Genomic DNA, 17,040 nt, shown 5'->3' with positions numbered 1-17,040 from the left:
TTGCGAAACGTGTTTAGTCCCTTGTTTGAGCCGAATCTGGGTTTTACATGATTTGTGGAGCTCCCTCTGGTGTTGTGATCGTGGTATTCACTGACCTTTGGGAAGTATTTTGACATGTACATGGGTACCTTGGTCGCGTAGTGTATCTTGTAGACCAGGCCCATTGCAAGTTGCTGTACTCTGTCGTCTACTCTAAGCCATCCTAGGTTGTCAAAGTGGGCAGGGGTGAGGTGGGTTCTAGGAGTCAGGTCAAGTAGTAGTCTGACTAGCTTGTTTTGAGATGTTTGTAATTTGTTTTTTAGTGCCTTTGAGGTGCTTTGGTACCATGAGGTGCAAGCATAGTCGTAGTACCCTTGAATGAGTGCTCCTGCTAGAGTCTTCAGGGTATTCTTGTTTACCAGAGAGGAGATCCGGTACAAGAATCGCGTTCGTTGGTTGACTTTTTTTATTACATTGGATGCCATTTTGTCACAGGAAAGATTAGCCTCTAGGATGGAACCCAGGTAGGTAATTTCATCTTTCCTTGTGATAATATTGTCACCCACTGTAACCGAGAAGCCGTCGGTCTTGCTGAGTTTGTTATTTGAGCCGAAGAGAATGGACTCTGTTTTGCCCATGTGTAATGATAGTTTGTTGTCGGCGAGCCATATGCAGATTTTGCCTAGTTCCGAGCTGAGGGCTTTTTCAACCTGTAACTTGTTCTTGTCAGAGACCAGCAGGGCTGAGTCGTCCGCAAACAGGAACAAGTTGCAGTCACAAGTGAATCAATGAGCCATAAAATGCGCAAACTATAACACTTTTAATGTGGACAAAACACTTATGGTTTTACAAATCTTTTGTTGAGTCCATTTTAACCTTTTGTATTGTCTCCTTATGGCAACCTGTCAATACGGAACAACAACAGTCTGGCCAACATAGTCAAGATGGCCAGCAAGATAATTGGGACCCAGCAGCTTTCCTTGACAGTCAGACATTTATAACAGACAAATTCTGCGGAAGGCTTGGTCGTTTTAGGCAAAGTATTTGATCGTTTGCATAGACAGCTCTGACCACCCTCTCTTGGAGGAGTTTGTCCCCCTACCCTCTGGCAGGAGATATAGGCTCCCCAGGTTAAAGAACAACCGATTGAAATGTCCGTACATCCCCAGGGCACTAAATGCACTTAACTTCCTTTAAAATAACAGTAATGCATTTTCATTTCCCTTTTCTTTTTCCTGCATGGTTGGATTCTGTAAGATGTGATGTTTCTTGTGTTGTGTTATTTGGTGTTGTTGTTGTTGTTGTTGTTGTCTCTCTAACACTGCTGCAAAGCAAATGTCCCCTTGAGGGACAATAAAGTCTGAACTGAACTGAACTGAACTCTATAAGTTGAGGCTTTTTAAATGCAATGACAAAATACCATAATGTAATAATGACACAAGACCTGCGCTCATCATCGCCTCATCCATGAACACCGTGAATCAATAATGAGCCATAATAATAAAACGAGACACACTCACGTGCGCCTTGGTCCTCGAGATCCACGTCTCCAGGAGGAGCAGGAGACGCGTGCCGTGGAACCGGCCGGTCGTCTTCACGGCGAGAAAGATGTCCGTTAATGTCAACGGGGCCGGGGTGGCATCCTCCTCATGCCCTATCCTCTCAGAAGAAGAAGAAGAAGCCTTGGACCCGTGTCTCCTCCCTGCAGCGTGGATCTCCTCCTCCCCGTCCTCCACACCGCTGGACCGGGCCGGCGCGGCTCTCTGCGCCGAGGAGGGCGCCTCTTGGATGGAGCGCTGTTGGAACGCACCGGGCGGCGAGATGTGAACTGCGTTTAGTTTGGGAAGAGTTGTTCGCAATTGAAAGTCCACGAAAAGAATAATGAAAAAAGTTAGCACCAAAACGGGGAGTGTCCGAAGTATCATTCTCTTCTTATTATGCATGTTTTAAATGGAGAATTGGTTATTTAATTTCCATTATAGTCTCTTAGATCCAAAACCAAGGCAGTTGTGAATGCCAGTTTGACGTTCGCACCCTTCTTCAACTTCCTAATTTATTTTCATCTGCTTTTGTGACTTCCTCCACCAATGAGTTCCATCCTTGCAATCATCTTTCACAAATTATGTAATATTTCATAGCGGGGAAATGCTATGGCAGTATAGCCTTTATTAGCTATATTCGGCAGACTACACATCAAGTTCAAATAGGCCCTAATAATACAGCCAAGTTTGCCTATAAGTTCAGCCATTGTAACTAAAGAGGTCAGTCATTGCAAATAAATTATTCTTGTAATTTCGCCAGAAACGGTCGGCTCTATTTTTTTCATCTTAATGGCCGTATCATTGCGCGGTGTGAGAGGTGCAACACACGGCTCAGCGGGCCCTCCTACCTCCACAGCTCTCTCTCTCTCTTGATGAGACGGCGATCCGTTTGCACTCCCAGGCAGTCTCTCTCTCCAGTCACTCCGCCTCCTTGAATGAATGAATGAAAACTTTATTTAACATATTGCAGTGCAGAATGGGTACAATACAGTCAGAGAAAGACTTTCGTCTTGTTTACATCAGCGGCCCCATTTTCAATTCATAGTGACATTTATGACATACACAACATACATGACATACAGGTGTATGTACTGTTACATTTGTGACATATACGATATGCAATATATACAGTACTGTCTGTTACCCATAGATCCTAACAGAGAATAAATCCAAATGTATTTAAAATACATGTAAATAAAAAATAGAAGACATTATTGATTGATTGATTGAAAAGTTTATTAACAGATTGCAGAATGGGTACAGTATACAGTACAGCTCAATACATACAATTGTTAAGGGGATGCAGACCAGAGAAAGACTTTCGTCTTGTTTACATCAGGGTCCCCCATTTTCAATTCATCATAACATATATGACACACACGACATACAGATAGACAGTACTGCTACATCTATACATTTATGACATACCAGATTTGCAAATACAGTACTGTTTGTGATACAAAAAGTGTCCAGAAAAATAGTGTATATACATTTGACGTAGAAACTGTACATTGGAGGAGGTTGGGTACACTGAAAAAATGGGAAAGAGCAGGTCTTTGAATTTACACGAATACAGTTAGTGCATTCAACTAATTAATTTATAATCCTTTTGTGATCATGTTTTAATCAAGTAAACTTCCGTTGTTTATGGAGAATGTTGAATTTACTGGTTTCTCTCGCGTTGATTGAAAACTGACAACTCAGTTAAATTGAGTAGAGTCACCAACCGGAAATAGTATACCGGAAATAGTATTCGACCGCCAGAAAGTGTGATGGACTCTGAGAGAAGAACTGAAAATTCGTCTTTTGAGAAAGAACTCCCGAATTGAAAGTAAGTTCATCAAATTGATTTATGTTGGTGTTCAAGTGGACACTGGGCGACATTTCCTCTATTAGTCTGTCTATCAGACAAGCGTTGGGTTAGCCACTGGCTAGCTACACAGCATAAAATGTTTGGACAGCTCGCGTTAGCTACAATAGACAAGCTAGCTAACGTTAGCTACAATAGATGAGCTAGCTAACGTTAGCTTTAGACAAGCTAGCTAACGTTAGTTAGTGCCTCTAAGGTATGATTATAGCTGGGTAGCTAGCTAACGTTAGCTATAGACAAGCTAGCTAACGTTAGTTAGTGCCTCTAAGGTATGCTTATAGCTGGGTAGCTAGCTAACGTTAGCTATAGACAAGCTAGCTAACGTTAGTTATGGTTAATTAGGGCCCGGTCACACATGTGCGAAAAATAGAATGGGAGGCGCATTTCTGCCCGCAATAATTTTTTTAATGTGTGACTGCCTGGGCCCTAACGTTACTTAGCTAGCTAGCTAGCTCACTGTGTTATATTGTCTAACTACTAGCTAGCTAAATGAAGTCCCATTGATGAATAGAAATAAGCTCAACACTGCAGTGATCAGTGAAATTATTGTTTGTTTCAGGTTCATGGTGTCTACGGCAGGGGCGGATTTAGGATTGTAGGAGATCCGGGGCTTAGCCCAGATAGGTGCCCACGTTAGCGGGCACGGATTTTTTTAACTTCGACACCACAACCTTTAACTTACACCACCACCTTAAAGCAGACAAAAGGCACTAGAGAACACTTAAATTCACACCCTTTAATTAATCAAGTTCAAGTTTCTTTAATATTTGTCATACAGAAGTACAGAATACTTTTATACAAAATGCTTCTTACTGTTACGCTCCAGAGACTGTGCAAGACAAGATAAGTATGAAATAAAATAACATAGTAAAATTAGAAGTAAAAAAATGAGGTCACAGTGTTCAGTTTAGAGTGACATATGTACAATGTTCGATGCAGAATAGACGTAGTTACCATACAATATACAATACTGTGCAGTGTACTAATATACAATACTATATAGTGCAAGGCAGAAATGGGACGAGGTGCAATTTAGGTACAATTCACAGTAGGTGTACGAGTTGTAGTGCAAATCCTTTATCAATAAATATAAAGTGTAAAGTGTGTTTGTGTGATCTAAAGTGTGGAGAGTGGGTGCTGCAGTGTGTTGTTTGTTTGAGTGAGTGTGTGCGTGTGGGTGTGTGTGCTGTGTGCATTTGATGGTTGTTGCATAGTGTTTATTGTTCGTTTAGCAGCCTGATGGCCTGGGGATAGAAGCTTCTTCTGAGTCTTTCTGTGCTCGCCTTAAGACTCCGGTATCACTTGCCTGACCGCAGCAGTTCAAAGAGGCAGTTGTTCGGGTGGCTCGAGTCCTTAATAATTCTCTTAGCCTTCCCCTTGCACCGCTTGTTGTAAATGTTCTGGAGGGTGGGAAGCCCCCCTCCAATTGTGCGTTCGGCTGAACGTGTCACTCTTTGTAGTCTGCTACGGTCTTGTGCAGTGCTATTCCCAAACCAGGAGGTGATGTTGCCGGTCAGGATGCTCTCTATTGTACATGAGTAGAAGTTCCTAAGGATCTTCTGACTGACTTGGAACTTCCTTAGGCGCCTGAGGAAGTAGAGGCGTTGTCGTGCCTTCTTCACAACACTGTCAATGTGTGTGGTCCATGTCAAGTCCTCGGATATGTGGGCTCCGAGGTACTTGAAACTGTTCACTCTCTCAACCGGTGCCCCGTCGATGCTGAGGGGGCTGTAGTCCTTGACCCCCGACCTCCTGAAGTCCACAATCATCTCTTTTGTTTTGCTGACGTTCAGGGAGAGGCAGTTCTCCTGACACCACTGTGACAGGTTCTCTACCTCTTCCAGGTAGGCCCTTTCGTCGTTGGCAGAGATCAGGCCCACCACTACTGTGTCATCAGCAAATTTGATGATGGTGTTGTTGTTCCGCTGTGCTACGCAGTCATGTGTGTAAAGGGAGTAGAGGAGGGGGCTCAGAACACAGCCCTGGGGGGCCCCTATGTTGAGCGTGATGGATGAGGAGGTGCAGTTGCCGGCTCTTACCACCTGGGGTCTGCCCGTCAGGAAGTCCAAGACCCACTGGCAGAGGTCATAGTTCAAGCCCAGGTCCCTGAGCTTGGCTATGAGTTTGGAGGGGACTATGGTATTGAATGCTGAGCTGTAGTCGATGAACAGCATTCTCACATAGTTCCCCTGCCTCTTGTCCAGGTGTGATGCTGCTGTGTGCAGCACATGGGCTATGGCGTCCTCCGTGGACCTGTTGGGGCGATATGCAAATTGCAGAGGGTCCAGGTTGATGGGGAGGGAGGAACAGATGTAGCCCTTCACTAGCTTCTCAAAGCACTTCATGGCTATGGAGGTGAGGGCTACAGGGCGGTAGTCGTTGAGGCAAGCGGGCGTAGATTTTTTGGGTACAGGGATGATGGTGGACTTCTTCAGACAGGTGGGGATGACAGCCTGTTCCAAGGACAGGTTGAAGATGTCAGTGAATACCGGGGCCAGTTGGTCGGCACAGACTTTTAGGACGCGGCCGGGGATGCCGTCCGGTCCTGCTGCCTTCCTGATATTCACTTTTTTAAAGATCCGTCTCACCTCATGCTCTGTTACCCTGAACACTGAGTCTCCATCAGCAGACCCCCCCCCCCCCATTGCCGTGGTTTGTAGGCTGGTGTTGTTATTCACAGCCTCAAACCTCGCATAGAAGGAATTGAGATCATTTGCTAAGGAGATGTCACTGTTCAGTTTGAGGGGGGTGCCTTTGTAGTCTGTCATTGTTCTGAGGCCCTGCCACATGCCTCTAGAGTCAGCCTGTTCAAACTGAAGTTCAACTTTATCCCTGTAACGCCGTTTTGCCTCTATTACTGCTCTCCTGACGTTGTATCTTGCCATCTTGTGTTCTTCCATGTTGCCTGTCACCAGCCCGGTGTTGTATGCTGATGTGCGCACTTTCAGAGCCTCACGGACGGATTTGTCTACCCAGGGCTTTTGATTTGGGTAGATTTTAATTTTGGTGGAGGGGATTGTTTCTTCGACCAGAGTACAGACATAGTCAATTACCGTTTCGGTGTATTCGTTAATATTGGCTGTGTTATCACGGAATACACTCCAGTCTGTGCAGTCAAGTGCAGCTTGGAGTGACTCCTCTGACGTCACGGCCCAACGCTTAACCTCTCGCGAGACCACCGGCGTTCGCTTGAGACTTTGTTTGTACTTTGGCAAAAGAAAGATGGCGGCGTGATCGCTTTTACCGAATGGACTAAGAGCCTGTGACTTGTACCCATTCTTAAATTGCGAGTATACATGGTCTAATATGTTCTCGCCTCTGGTGGGACAGGTCACATGCTGATAGAAATTCGGCAACACCTTTTTAAGACGCGCGCTGTTGAAATCACCCAGAACCAAAATGGCAGCGTCAACATTAGCTGTCTGGAGTTTGTTTACCTCGTCGTGAAGTTTTGAAAGTGCGACCCCAGTGTTCGCGTGTGGTGGAATGTACACTCCGATGAGGATGATGGACGTTAACTCTCTTGGGAGGAAGAAGGGTCGACATTTTATCGTGATAAACTCCAGGTCTGGGGAGCAGTGGTTAGACAGTTCCTTTGCGTTGCCTACATCGCACCACTCCTTGTTTATCATGAAGGCAATGCCGCCTCCTTTCTTCTTTAGTGACTCTTCTGCCGTCCGGTCCTTGCGGAGGACGAAGAAGTGGTCTGCCGGTTCTATTGCGTGATTCGAGACATCTGGACTCAGCCAAGTTTCTGTGAAACAGAGGACGTTACAATCCCGAATGTCCCTCTGGAATTGGATCCGTGCTCTGATGTCGTCCAGTTTATTCCCTATCGATTGCACATTGGCCAACAATATGCTGGGCAATGTGGTTCTGTGTCGTTTGGACCTCAGTCTGTTCCGGACTCCGGCTCTCTTCCCTCTTCGTCGTGGCGTCTCCTGGCTTTGGCCATGGCCACAACAAAGGATATCGGCGGGCCATTGTTGTTGTTCGGCAATCCGATCCAGAGAGCAATCCAATCGGTAAGTTTTCTTTAATCCAATGTCAATGATTGACTGACGGTCATACACGTATAATGCACCAACAGTAGGTGCAAATAAAACTCTTAATACTATAAAAATTAACAAAAGAAAGCACAGTCTCGACGGAGCGATCAGAGAGGCAGCCGTTCGTTGCAGGCAGCCGTTCGTTGCAGCGCCATGATCATTATGAAGCAAACTATAATAATTTATAATAATAATAATAATAATAATAATAATAATAATAATAATAATAATAATAATAATAATAATAATAATAATAATAATAATAATAATAATAATAATAATAATAATAATAATAATAATAATAATAATAATAATAATAATAATAATAATAATAATAATAATAATAATAATAATAATAATAATAATAATAATAATAATAATAATAATAATAATAATAATAATAATAATAATAATAATAATAATAATAATAATAATAATTATTATTATTATTATTATTATTATAATAATAATAATAATAATAATAATAATAATAATAATAATAATAATAATAATAATAATAATAATAATAATAATAATAATAATAATAATAATAATAATAATAATAATAATAATAATAATAATAATAATAATAATAATAATAATAATAATAATAATAATAATAATAATAATAATAATAATAATAATAATAATAATAATAATAATAATAATAATAATAATAATACACTGTGTTTGTATAGCACCTTTCATACAAGAATTGCAGCTCAAAGTTCTTCACAGCAGTACAAAAAGAGAGGCATAAAATGAGCACAACATTGGCAGATCAAGAGCAATGCATAAAGTGCAGACATAAAGCATAAAATAGATAGCAGTATAATAGACAAAGTCAAGGTAAGACATAGAACATTAAATCACATCGTTTTTCATATTAGGATCTAAGATCTAGGGTTAACTCGCCGAACGTTGAGCGCCAGGACCCCCGAAAACCAGAGTATAGTCGGGTTTTCATCGTTGTTTCTTTTATTCGATATTTCCATTCATAAAGACATGCCGGCAGCCTGTGTTATCACTGGGGATGGGTCTGAGATCTCAAAAGCTATGTTTCTAAGGTGGAAGAATTATGTTTTTGTCAACTTGTTGATTGTGATTTAAAGCTTAGGTCTGAGTCTACCATAACACCAAGACTTAACTCACTCAAATAGATAGACTACAGATGGAAATTAGCTTCTGCTAAATCTGGTGCAAACATATTTTCATGTAACAATGATTAATTGTCCACAATTTTTTATTTTCTTTTTAAATAGATTCGGGGCTTTTCAGAAAACATTCGGGGCTTGAGCCCAAGTAGCCACCCCCTAGCCCCGCCCCTGGTTTACGGTCAAATTGTCTCCTTGTATTTAAAGTTATATCCATTAATTATGAATTGATAGCACTAGTACATTTCCATAATGTTTTGAATTGTTAGTGCAGTAGACCTTTTTATTATAATTAGGCCTAGAGATCAGAGCTTTAATAATGTAACTAATGATGGCCTTGATTTATGTTACAGGTGCTGGGAATGTAACAGAAATGATCAAGTAGGTCCCAAGCTTTTGCATCACTATTAAGGCATTCTTTAACAGCATCATAACACATTAAAACACATTTAGCTGGTTAGTGTTTGTCCTTGTATTTAAAGATATATCCATTATTTATGAATTGATAGCACTAGTACATTTCCATAATGTTTTGAATTGTTAGTGCAGTAGACCTTTTTATTATAATTAGGCCTAGAGATCAGAGCTTTAATAATGTAACTAATGATGGTCTTGATTTATGTTACAGGTGCTGGGAATGTAACAGACATAATCAAGTAGGTCCCAAGCTTTTGCATCACTATTAAGGCATTCTTTAACAGCATCATAACACATTAAAACACATTTAGCTGGTTAGTGTTTGTCCTTGTATTTAAATATATATCCATTATTTATGAATTGATAGCACTAGTACATTTCCATAATGTTTTGAATTGTTAGTGCAGTAGACCTTTTTATTATAATTAGGCCTAGAGATCAGAGCTTTAATAATGTAACTAATGATGGTCTTGATTTATGTTACAGGTGCTGGGAATGTAACAGATATGATCAAGTAGGTCCCAAGCTTTTGCATCACTATTAAGGCATTCTTTAACAGCATCATAACACATTAAAACACATTTAGCTGGTTAGTGTTTGTCCTTGTATTTAAAGATATATCCATTATTTATGAATTGATAGCACTAGTACATTTCCATAATGTTTTGAATTGTTAGTGCAGTAGACCTTTTTATTATAATTAGGCCTAGTGATCAGAGCTTTAATAATGTAACTAATGATGGTCTTGATTTATGTTACAGGTGCTGGGAATGTAACAGAAATTATCAAGTAGGTCCCAACCTTTTGCATCACTATTAAGGCATTCTTTAACAGCATCATAACACATTAAAACACATTTAGCTGGTTATTTGTCCTTGTATTTAAAGATATATCCATTATTTATGAATTGATAGCACTAGTACATTTCCATAATGTTTTGAATTGTTAGTGCAGTAGACCTTTTTACTATAATTAGGCCTAGAGATCAGAGCTTTAATAATGTAACTAATGATGGTCTTGATTTATGTTACAGGTGCTGGGAATGTAACAGAAATTATCAAGTAGGTCCCAAGCTTTTGCATCACTATTAAGGCATTCTTTAACAGCATCATAACACATTAAAACACATTTAGCTGGTTAGTGTTTGTCCTTGTATTTAAAGATATATCCATTATTTATGAATTGATAGCACTAGTACATTTCCATAATGTTTTGAATTGTTAGTGCAGTAGACCTTTTTATTATAATTAGGCCTAGTGATCAGAGCTTTAATAATGTAACTAATGATGGTCTTGATTTATGTTACAGGTGCTGGGAATGTAACAGAAATGATCAAGTAGGTCCCAAGCTTTTGCATCACTATTAAGGCATTCTTTAACAGCATCATAACACATTAAAACACATTTAGCTGGTTATTTGTCCTTGTATTTAAAGATATATCCATTATTTATGAATTGATAACACTAGTACATTTCCATAATGTTTTGAATTGTTAGTGCAGTAGACCTTTTTATTATAATTAGGCCTAGAGATCAGAGCTTTAATAATGTAACTAATGATGGTCTTGATTTATGTTACAGGTGCTGGGAATGTAACAGAAATGATCAAGTAGGTCCCAAGCTTTTGCATCACTATTAAGGCATTCTTTAACAGCATCATAACACATTAAAACACATTTAGCTGGTTATTTGTCCTTGTATTTAAAGATATATCCATTATTTATTAATTGATAGCACTAGTACATTTCCATAATGTTTTGAATTGTTAGTGCAGTAGACATTTTTATTATAATTAGGCCTAGAGATCAGAGCTTTAATAATGTAACTAATGATGGTCTTGATTTATGTTACAGGTGCTGGGAATGTAACAGAAATTATCAAGTAGGTCCCAAGCTTTTGCATCACTATTAAGGCATTCTTTAACAGCATCATAACACATTAAAACACATTTAGCTGGTTAGTGTTTGTCCTTGTATTTAAAGATATATCTATTATTTATGAATTGATAGCACTAGTACATTTCCATAATGTTTTGAATTGTTAGTGCAGTAGACCTTTTTATTATAATTAGGCCTAGTGATCAGAGCTTTAATAATGTAACTAATGATGGTCTTGATTTATGTTACAGGGTTAGGTGCTGGGAATGTGGAGATGTAAGGGGTGCACAGAAACTGTATCAAGTAGGTTCAAGCTTTTGCATCACTACAGGTTAAGGCATCCACGATTTGGAAGTAGTTATCCCTTTCCATGTACGTACCTGCACTGCCCATGTACATTTAAGACGTGGAATTCCCTTATTGTTCACCACAATAAAACCCATTCCACTGGGGTCACTCGGAAAGAGAAGGCAATATTCAGTTGCAGCCTTTGTGCTTGCAGGGATTTAGCATCAGAGAAGGATTATTTTTGTCATATAAATGCACATCTCAAAAGAAGTGAGACGGTTGATTGTATGTTTTTAGGCTGTGACTTTAAAACAAACATTTCTGGCACATTTAAGTCACACAAAAACAGAAAACACTGCCATCACACATTGGTTGATTTTAAACCTGGAGTGATTGTAACTACGATAGCATCTCTGAATGAATTGGAGGCAAATAGTCAGGAGTGTGTAGAGCAGTCAGATACTGCCATTCCTTCAAGTAGTCATTCTCATACTGAGGACTTGCAGGAGGTCATAGAGCAAGGATTTGCAGCTGCTTTGCTGAAGTTGGAGAATTTGGTCCATGTACCAAGCACTGCTCTTGATGTGTTTTTAAGGGAACTCCATCATTTGATTTCTTCTGCACCTGTTCCATTATCTTGTGACATTGTGAGTGACATCTTTCATCAGAAAAACCTCACTGTTGATGAATGTACAATTAGAGATTAATGCAATTTATTCTGGTAATCCTGTGCAAAGGTCCATACAAAAAGGTGGCCCCCTAAGTACAGCACATCTGCGTAAGCAGTATTACAAGGAGAACTTCAGTGTTGTAGAGCCAGTGGAATACATTCTAGATCGTAAAAACAAGCGCAGTTTCCAATATGTCCCATTATTGAAGTCCCTGCAGCAACTGTTGGGTCGAAGGGATATCATTGATAACATTGTTGAGTGCCATCAAAGACAGGAAGGCACATATCAGTACAAGTCCTCAAGAGATGGTTCCCTATTTAAGGGTAATAGTTTCCTCGCTGGAGAAAATCCAACTATCATCCTAAATTTGACTGACTTTGAAACCTGTAACCCCCTTGGCACCTCGCGAAAGAAGCATAAGCTTTGTGCTGTTTATTGGGTGTTGGCTAACTTGCCTCCGGGTTCTCATTCCTCGTTAACATCGATCTACTTGTCAGTTTTGTGCAAAACCGATGATGTTAAAATCTATGGTTATGCAAAAATCTTTGAACCGCTTCTACAAGATCTGAAAACTTTTTTATTTTTATGTCCCACTGTTGGGTGAGTCAGTTAAAGGTACAATATTCAGTGTAGTGGCTGACAACCTAGGAGCACACAGTGTCGCTGGATTTTTGGAGAGTTTTTCAGGGGAATACTACTGCAGATTTTGCACAGGAAAGAGCAGTGATATTCAGCAACATTCGTTGCATCTGGTGCTTTCAGTCTGAGAACCAAGGAACTCCATCAGGCCCATGTCAAACAAGCCCAAGATACAGGGACATTTTGTTGTGGAGTGAAAAGGGAATGCGTCTTCACAAATAATGTCTCTCATTTTCACGTCATCTTTGGCTATTCACCTGATCTTGCCCATGACCTTTTGGAGGGTATAATCCCTGCAGAGCTAGCTCATTGCTTAAGAGTGCTTATATCCAGAAAGCTTTTCACATTGGCTGATCTGAACAGCGCCATTCTGAAGTTTCCCTACAAATGGGCCGACAGGACAAACAAACCTCATGTAGTGTGACAAAGTTTCTCCAGCAGAAAAACAGTGGGAGGAAATGCTCATGAAAATTGGAGTTTGGTCCGGTTCTTACCTTTTTTGGTTGGTTCACTTGTACCTAAAGATGAGCCTGAATGGCTTGTTCTTATGGATCTGAAGGACATCACTGAGCTTGTAGTTGCCCCTGTACATAGTGATGACTCGCTGGCTTTTTTAGAAAGTAAAATCCTAGAGCACAGGCAGAGATACCAGGAGTTGTTCCCTGCCATCAGGCTGCAACCAAAACACCATTATCTGGAGCACTACCCCCAGATGTTTAGGCTGTTTGGTCCACTTGTCGGACAGTGGACAATGCGATTTGAGGCTAAGCATAGCTTTTTTAAACAGGTTATCAGACACACAAGCTGTTTCAAGAATGTGCCCCTCTCTTTAGCCTCAAAGCATCAGATGATGATCGCTTACCATCTGAGCTCTCCATGTCTGAGCAAGCCTAAGCTAGAGGTCTCAGCTGTATCCACTCTACCAGTAGACTTACTCAAAGAGGAAATAGCACAAGTCATCAGGCAAAAGTTCCCTGACACGACTGAGGTTCAACTTGCACAGTGTGTGACAACCAATGGCATAACCTATAGGAAGGGAATGATAGTGGCCCACAGAGCAGAAGGGGGATTGCCTGAATTTAGTGAAATTGATCAAATCTGCATTTTACAAGAGAGTGTATTCTACATTGTCCAAGAGCTTTGTGGTTGGTACAGAGAGCATTATAGAGCCTTCGAACTCAGCCCAGCACCCACAAGAACATTCACTTTTGTGGCACTCTGTGAACTCCTGGATACTTATCCACTGGTTGACTACAAGATTGGATCAGCCCGCATGGTGACATTGAAAAGGCATATTGAAATAAAAGGTCTGTCTGTCTGTCACTGTCACTGTCTGTCACCGTCACTGTCTGTCTGTCACTCACTCTCTGTCACTGTCACTCACTCTCTGTCACTGTCACTCACTCTCTGTCACGGTCTATCTCTGTCTGTTTGTCACTCACTCACTGTCTGTTACTGTCATGGTCTGTCACTGTTTGTCTGTCATAAAAGGTGTGCTATCAGGGGGGAATGGGGGTTATTGGGGAAAAGGTAGTCTCACGTTAGTGGAGAGAGGTCTGGTTTCCATTCACAAACTTACTGTACTCAATACTTGAAAAGTAGGCTTTTACCACTTAATTTGAAATCTGAAATGTATGGATGTCTGATGTCTAATAACTTTTTTTGTGTCTCTACAGAGTAAAAGACTTTGAAGATGGCGACTCCTGTGATCCTTAAGATCATCTTGACTGATGGCAGCTCTTGACTGAGATTGACTCTCTCCCATGGATTCCCTGCATCCGTTGATGGCCTTCTTATTGAAGTGATGAAACAGTGTGGACTTCAGGGCAGCTTCAGACTTCAATTTAAGGACTCCTTGTTTGGAAATGATTTCCTTAACCTTACCTCCATTTCAGAACTAGAAGACAACGGTACTCTTAAAGTTGTGGATATGTCAAGGCCCATTATTCTCTATCCAGTCCTAAACCCCCAAGCTCTCGATCCTTTCTCTGGAAATACTTCTCTGCTCTCGTCGGATGGATCTATGGATACAGATATACTGTCATCGAGTGGGTCTACAACGTCCTCTTGGCCTACTTCTTCTCAACTGCCTGAATCTGTGGATCCAGATGTACTGCCATCAATTGAGTTTAGGAGCTCACGGTCCTCTTGGCCTGCTGTTTTCCATGTGCCTAAGTTCCCCTATGATGCTGAAATAAAACTTGAGCAGGCAAATTTAGCTTATAGTCAAAATGGCACTGTACTTACCCCTTATCCCAAGTTGAAGTCAGCCATCCTTGATGGTTTAGTGCAGGAAATTGTTCTGTATAAAGTCTATGTCAGTGATACGGAGATGGAACAAACAGCCCAGAGTCTTATCAAGGCACATCCATGTTTAAATGAGAAGGGGTCCAGCACTGGATATGGCGCATGGAAGATGAGTTTAAAATATAAATTGGGTAACTACCGCAGAGAGCTGAGACATCTGGGCTGCCCAGAGGTGACGGTGAACTCTTTAAGAAACAAACCAACAGGAAAGCGTGCAGCCTTCGGTGTCAAAAAGGCCAAGAGAGCAGAGGTTAACTTCTGCCCACCATACCCATCAGCAGAAACGGAGGAACGTCTGGAGGCCATGCAGAAAGATCTACTCTTGGATGTGAAGAAGAGGAACAACAGATGTTGTGAAACTGAAGATGGAGAAGACTTTCGCACATAGAAGACTTGAAGTCGTCCGTGATGCACCAATGGTGGAGCCTTTCATGGCAAGGTGGCCAGCTCTCTTTGAAGTCAGTGAGGTATGGCTTATTCATCTTGGATTTGCTGTTGATAACGTTACAAGGGAAGTGTTGGGTCCATTGTCAAACTGCTAATATGATTTTATATTTCGTTGTGCTATATCTCCCCCTTCCTGATCGGCTGTATATATAACAGTGGCTTTCTACCCTCTAACCATTTTATTCTGATTCCTGTGCTTTTTACCTGTCTTCAGATCAATGCTGAATTCAAGAGAATCACCACCATGCCACTTCAGTCCAAGTTCCTGTCTCAGCTTCATCTCCACTCTGACAACCTGACGAAGCTGTTACAAAAGAGGGGAGGACAGCTAGGGGAAAAGCTCAAAAGGCAAATGGCACAAATGGCTGACGTAAGTGCTAACTGGTCCCACTGTCATGAAAAACCTACAAAGTTTTGAATTATGGCTGTTTTGGGGGAATTAAGATTTTCTTTATTGGAGGAAAGGCTATGGAAATGAATTTTTTAGTTACCACAAATGATTGGTAAAGAGGGCAATCAAATTGTACAGGAGGCCATGAGTGCTTTATTTTTCATCTTTTTCCTTTCACTATTTGCATCTTTTTGTCTCAGTTTGAACCTTTCCTCTAAAATGAGGTATAGTACTGCTTTCAAACCTCTAGTGCTGCGTTAATTTTTCAATACTGGTATACCGTGCAACACTACTCACAGCAAGGCTTGTGCCATCGTAGGAATCCTACTGTTATATTCTCAGAGAAATATGTAGTCATATATCAGTTTGAACCAGTAGTTGACTTTAAAATAAAGCACAATGGCTGAATTAAGACACTAATCAAGAAATGTTCCTTTCAGTGTGATGACGTGGATGCTGGACGAGAGTGTATCCTGAAGGGACTGTGTATCTACATGGGTGAAGATCCAGAAAGCCTTGTGCGAGAATATGTGGTATGTAGGCCTACATCATCAGTTTCTTTTCTCATTTGGCCTTGTAGTCCATGCAGAGTAAGGTCTGACCCATGACTAATTGTAACAGAAAGTACCTTCACTTTTATGTTTATATTGATGCCACTGTTTGTTTGTCAGGGCTGAGACATATTTAGCCACAGACTTACCCCCCCCCCCCCCCCCCCCCCCCGGCATACCACAAAGCGATTCGGGCAGTCCTTTGTGCCGGTGGCAATCAGGCTCCACAACCAGGCAGGGCCAGGACGGGCTAACTGCTGTGGACTGGAGGAGCTGGGTTGTGGACTGTAACCAATTAATTTAATTTAATTATTTAACATCATGATTGGACTTGTTTATTTTTCTTTTCACCACTTATAGCTCTATTTTAGCCCTATTTTAGCTCTTTTTATCCCTATGTATTTGTCCATCTTGTTTTTAACACATACTAATAAGTGTATGTTATGTATTAACTGTTTTTACTGTTTTTAAATTGCTGTTATGCTGTAATGGACATCTGAATCTCCCCTCAGGGATAAATAAAGGTTTTCAATCAATATAAGGTGTTAGCCCTTGTTTAATCTTTGTCTGTTTTCGACAGGGTATGGATGAAGACGTCATCAACAAGGCCATCGAAGACACCACTGTGGGGATTTATGTTCTTAAAGATCATGCTTCAAGTGACGAACCAGAGAACATAGGAATTATCCTCGAAGGCACCAAGATATTGGAAGGTCTGGATAATGGCGCATTAGCTGTTGCAATGCTGTTCGGACTGATGTATGCCTTAAACCTCAGCTACCCTTTGCAGCTCCGCTACACCTTTGAGGTAATCCAAAAGATTTTCATGGAACTGGATGGAGGTAAACTTTCAAACAAGG

The 17,040-nt window shown here is 40.8% G+C and overlaps 1 protein-coding gene across 1 annotated transcript in view; it reads right to left on the bottom strand.

The window, feature by feature from the left end:
• The window catches only part of mfng (MFNG O-fucosylpeptide 3-beta-N-acetylglucosaminyltransferase), a 96,396-nt gene extending 94,366 nt beyond the window's left edge, over window positions 1-2,030 (bottom strand). Inside the window, exon 1 of the mRNA XM_084317937.1 lies at window positions 1,500-2,030. Within this exon, the coding sequence (XP_084174063.1) occupies window positions 1,500-1,922 (423 nt within the window). The 5' untranslated portion in view covers window positions 1,923-2,030. The remainder of the gene's footprint in view (window positions 1-1,499) is intronic.
• Between the last annotated feature and the right edge of the window lie 15,010 nt (window positions 2,031-17,040).

The sequence above is a fragment of the Notolepis coatsorum genome (genome assembly GCF_963971535.1).
Source record: "Notolepis coatsorum genome assembly, chromosome: 7".
Lineage (NCBI taxonomy): Eukaryota > Metazoa > Chordata > Actinopteri > Aulopiformes > Paralepididae > Notolepis > Notolepis coatsorum.
This window is presented reverse-complemented; position numbering and strand designations above follow the sequence as displayed.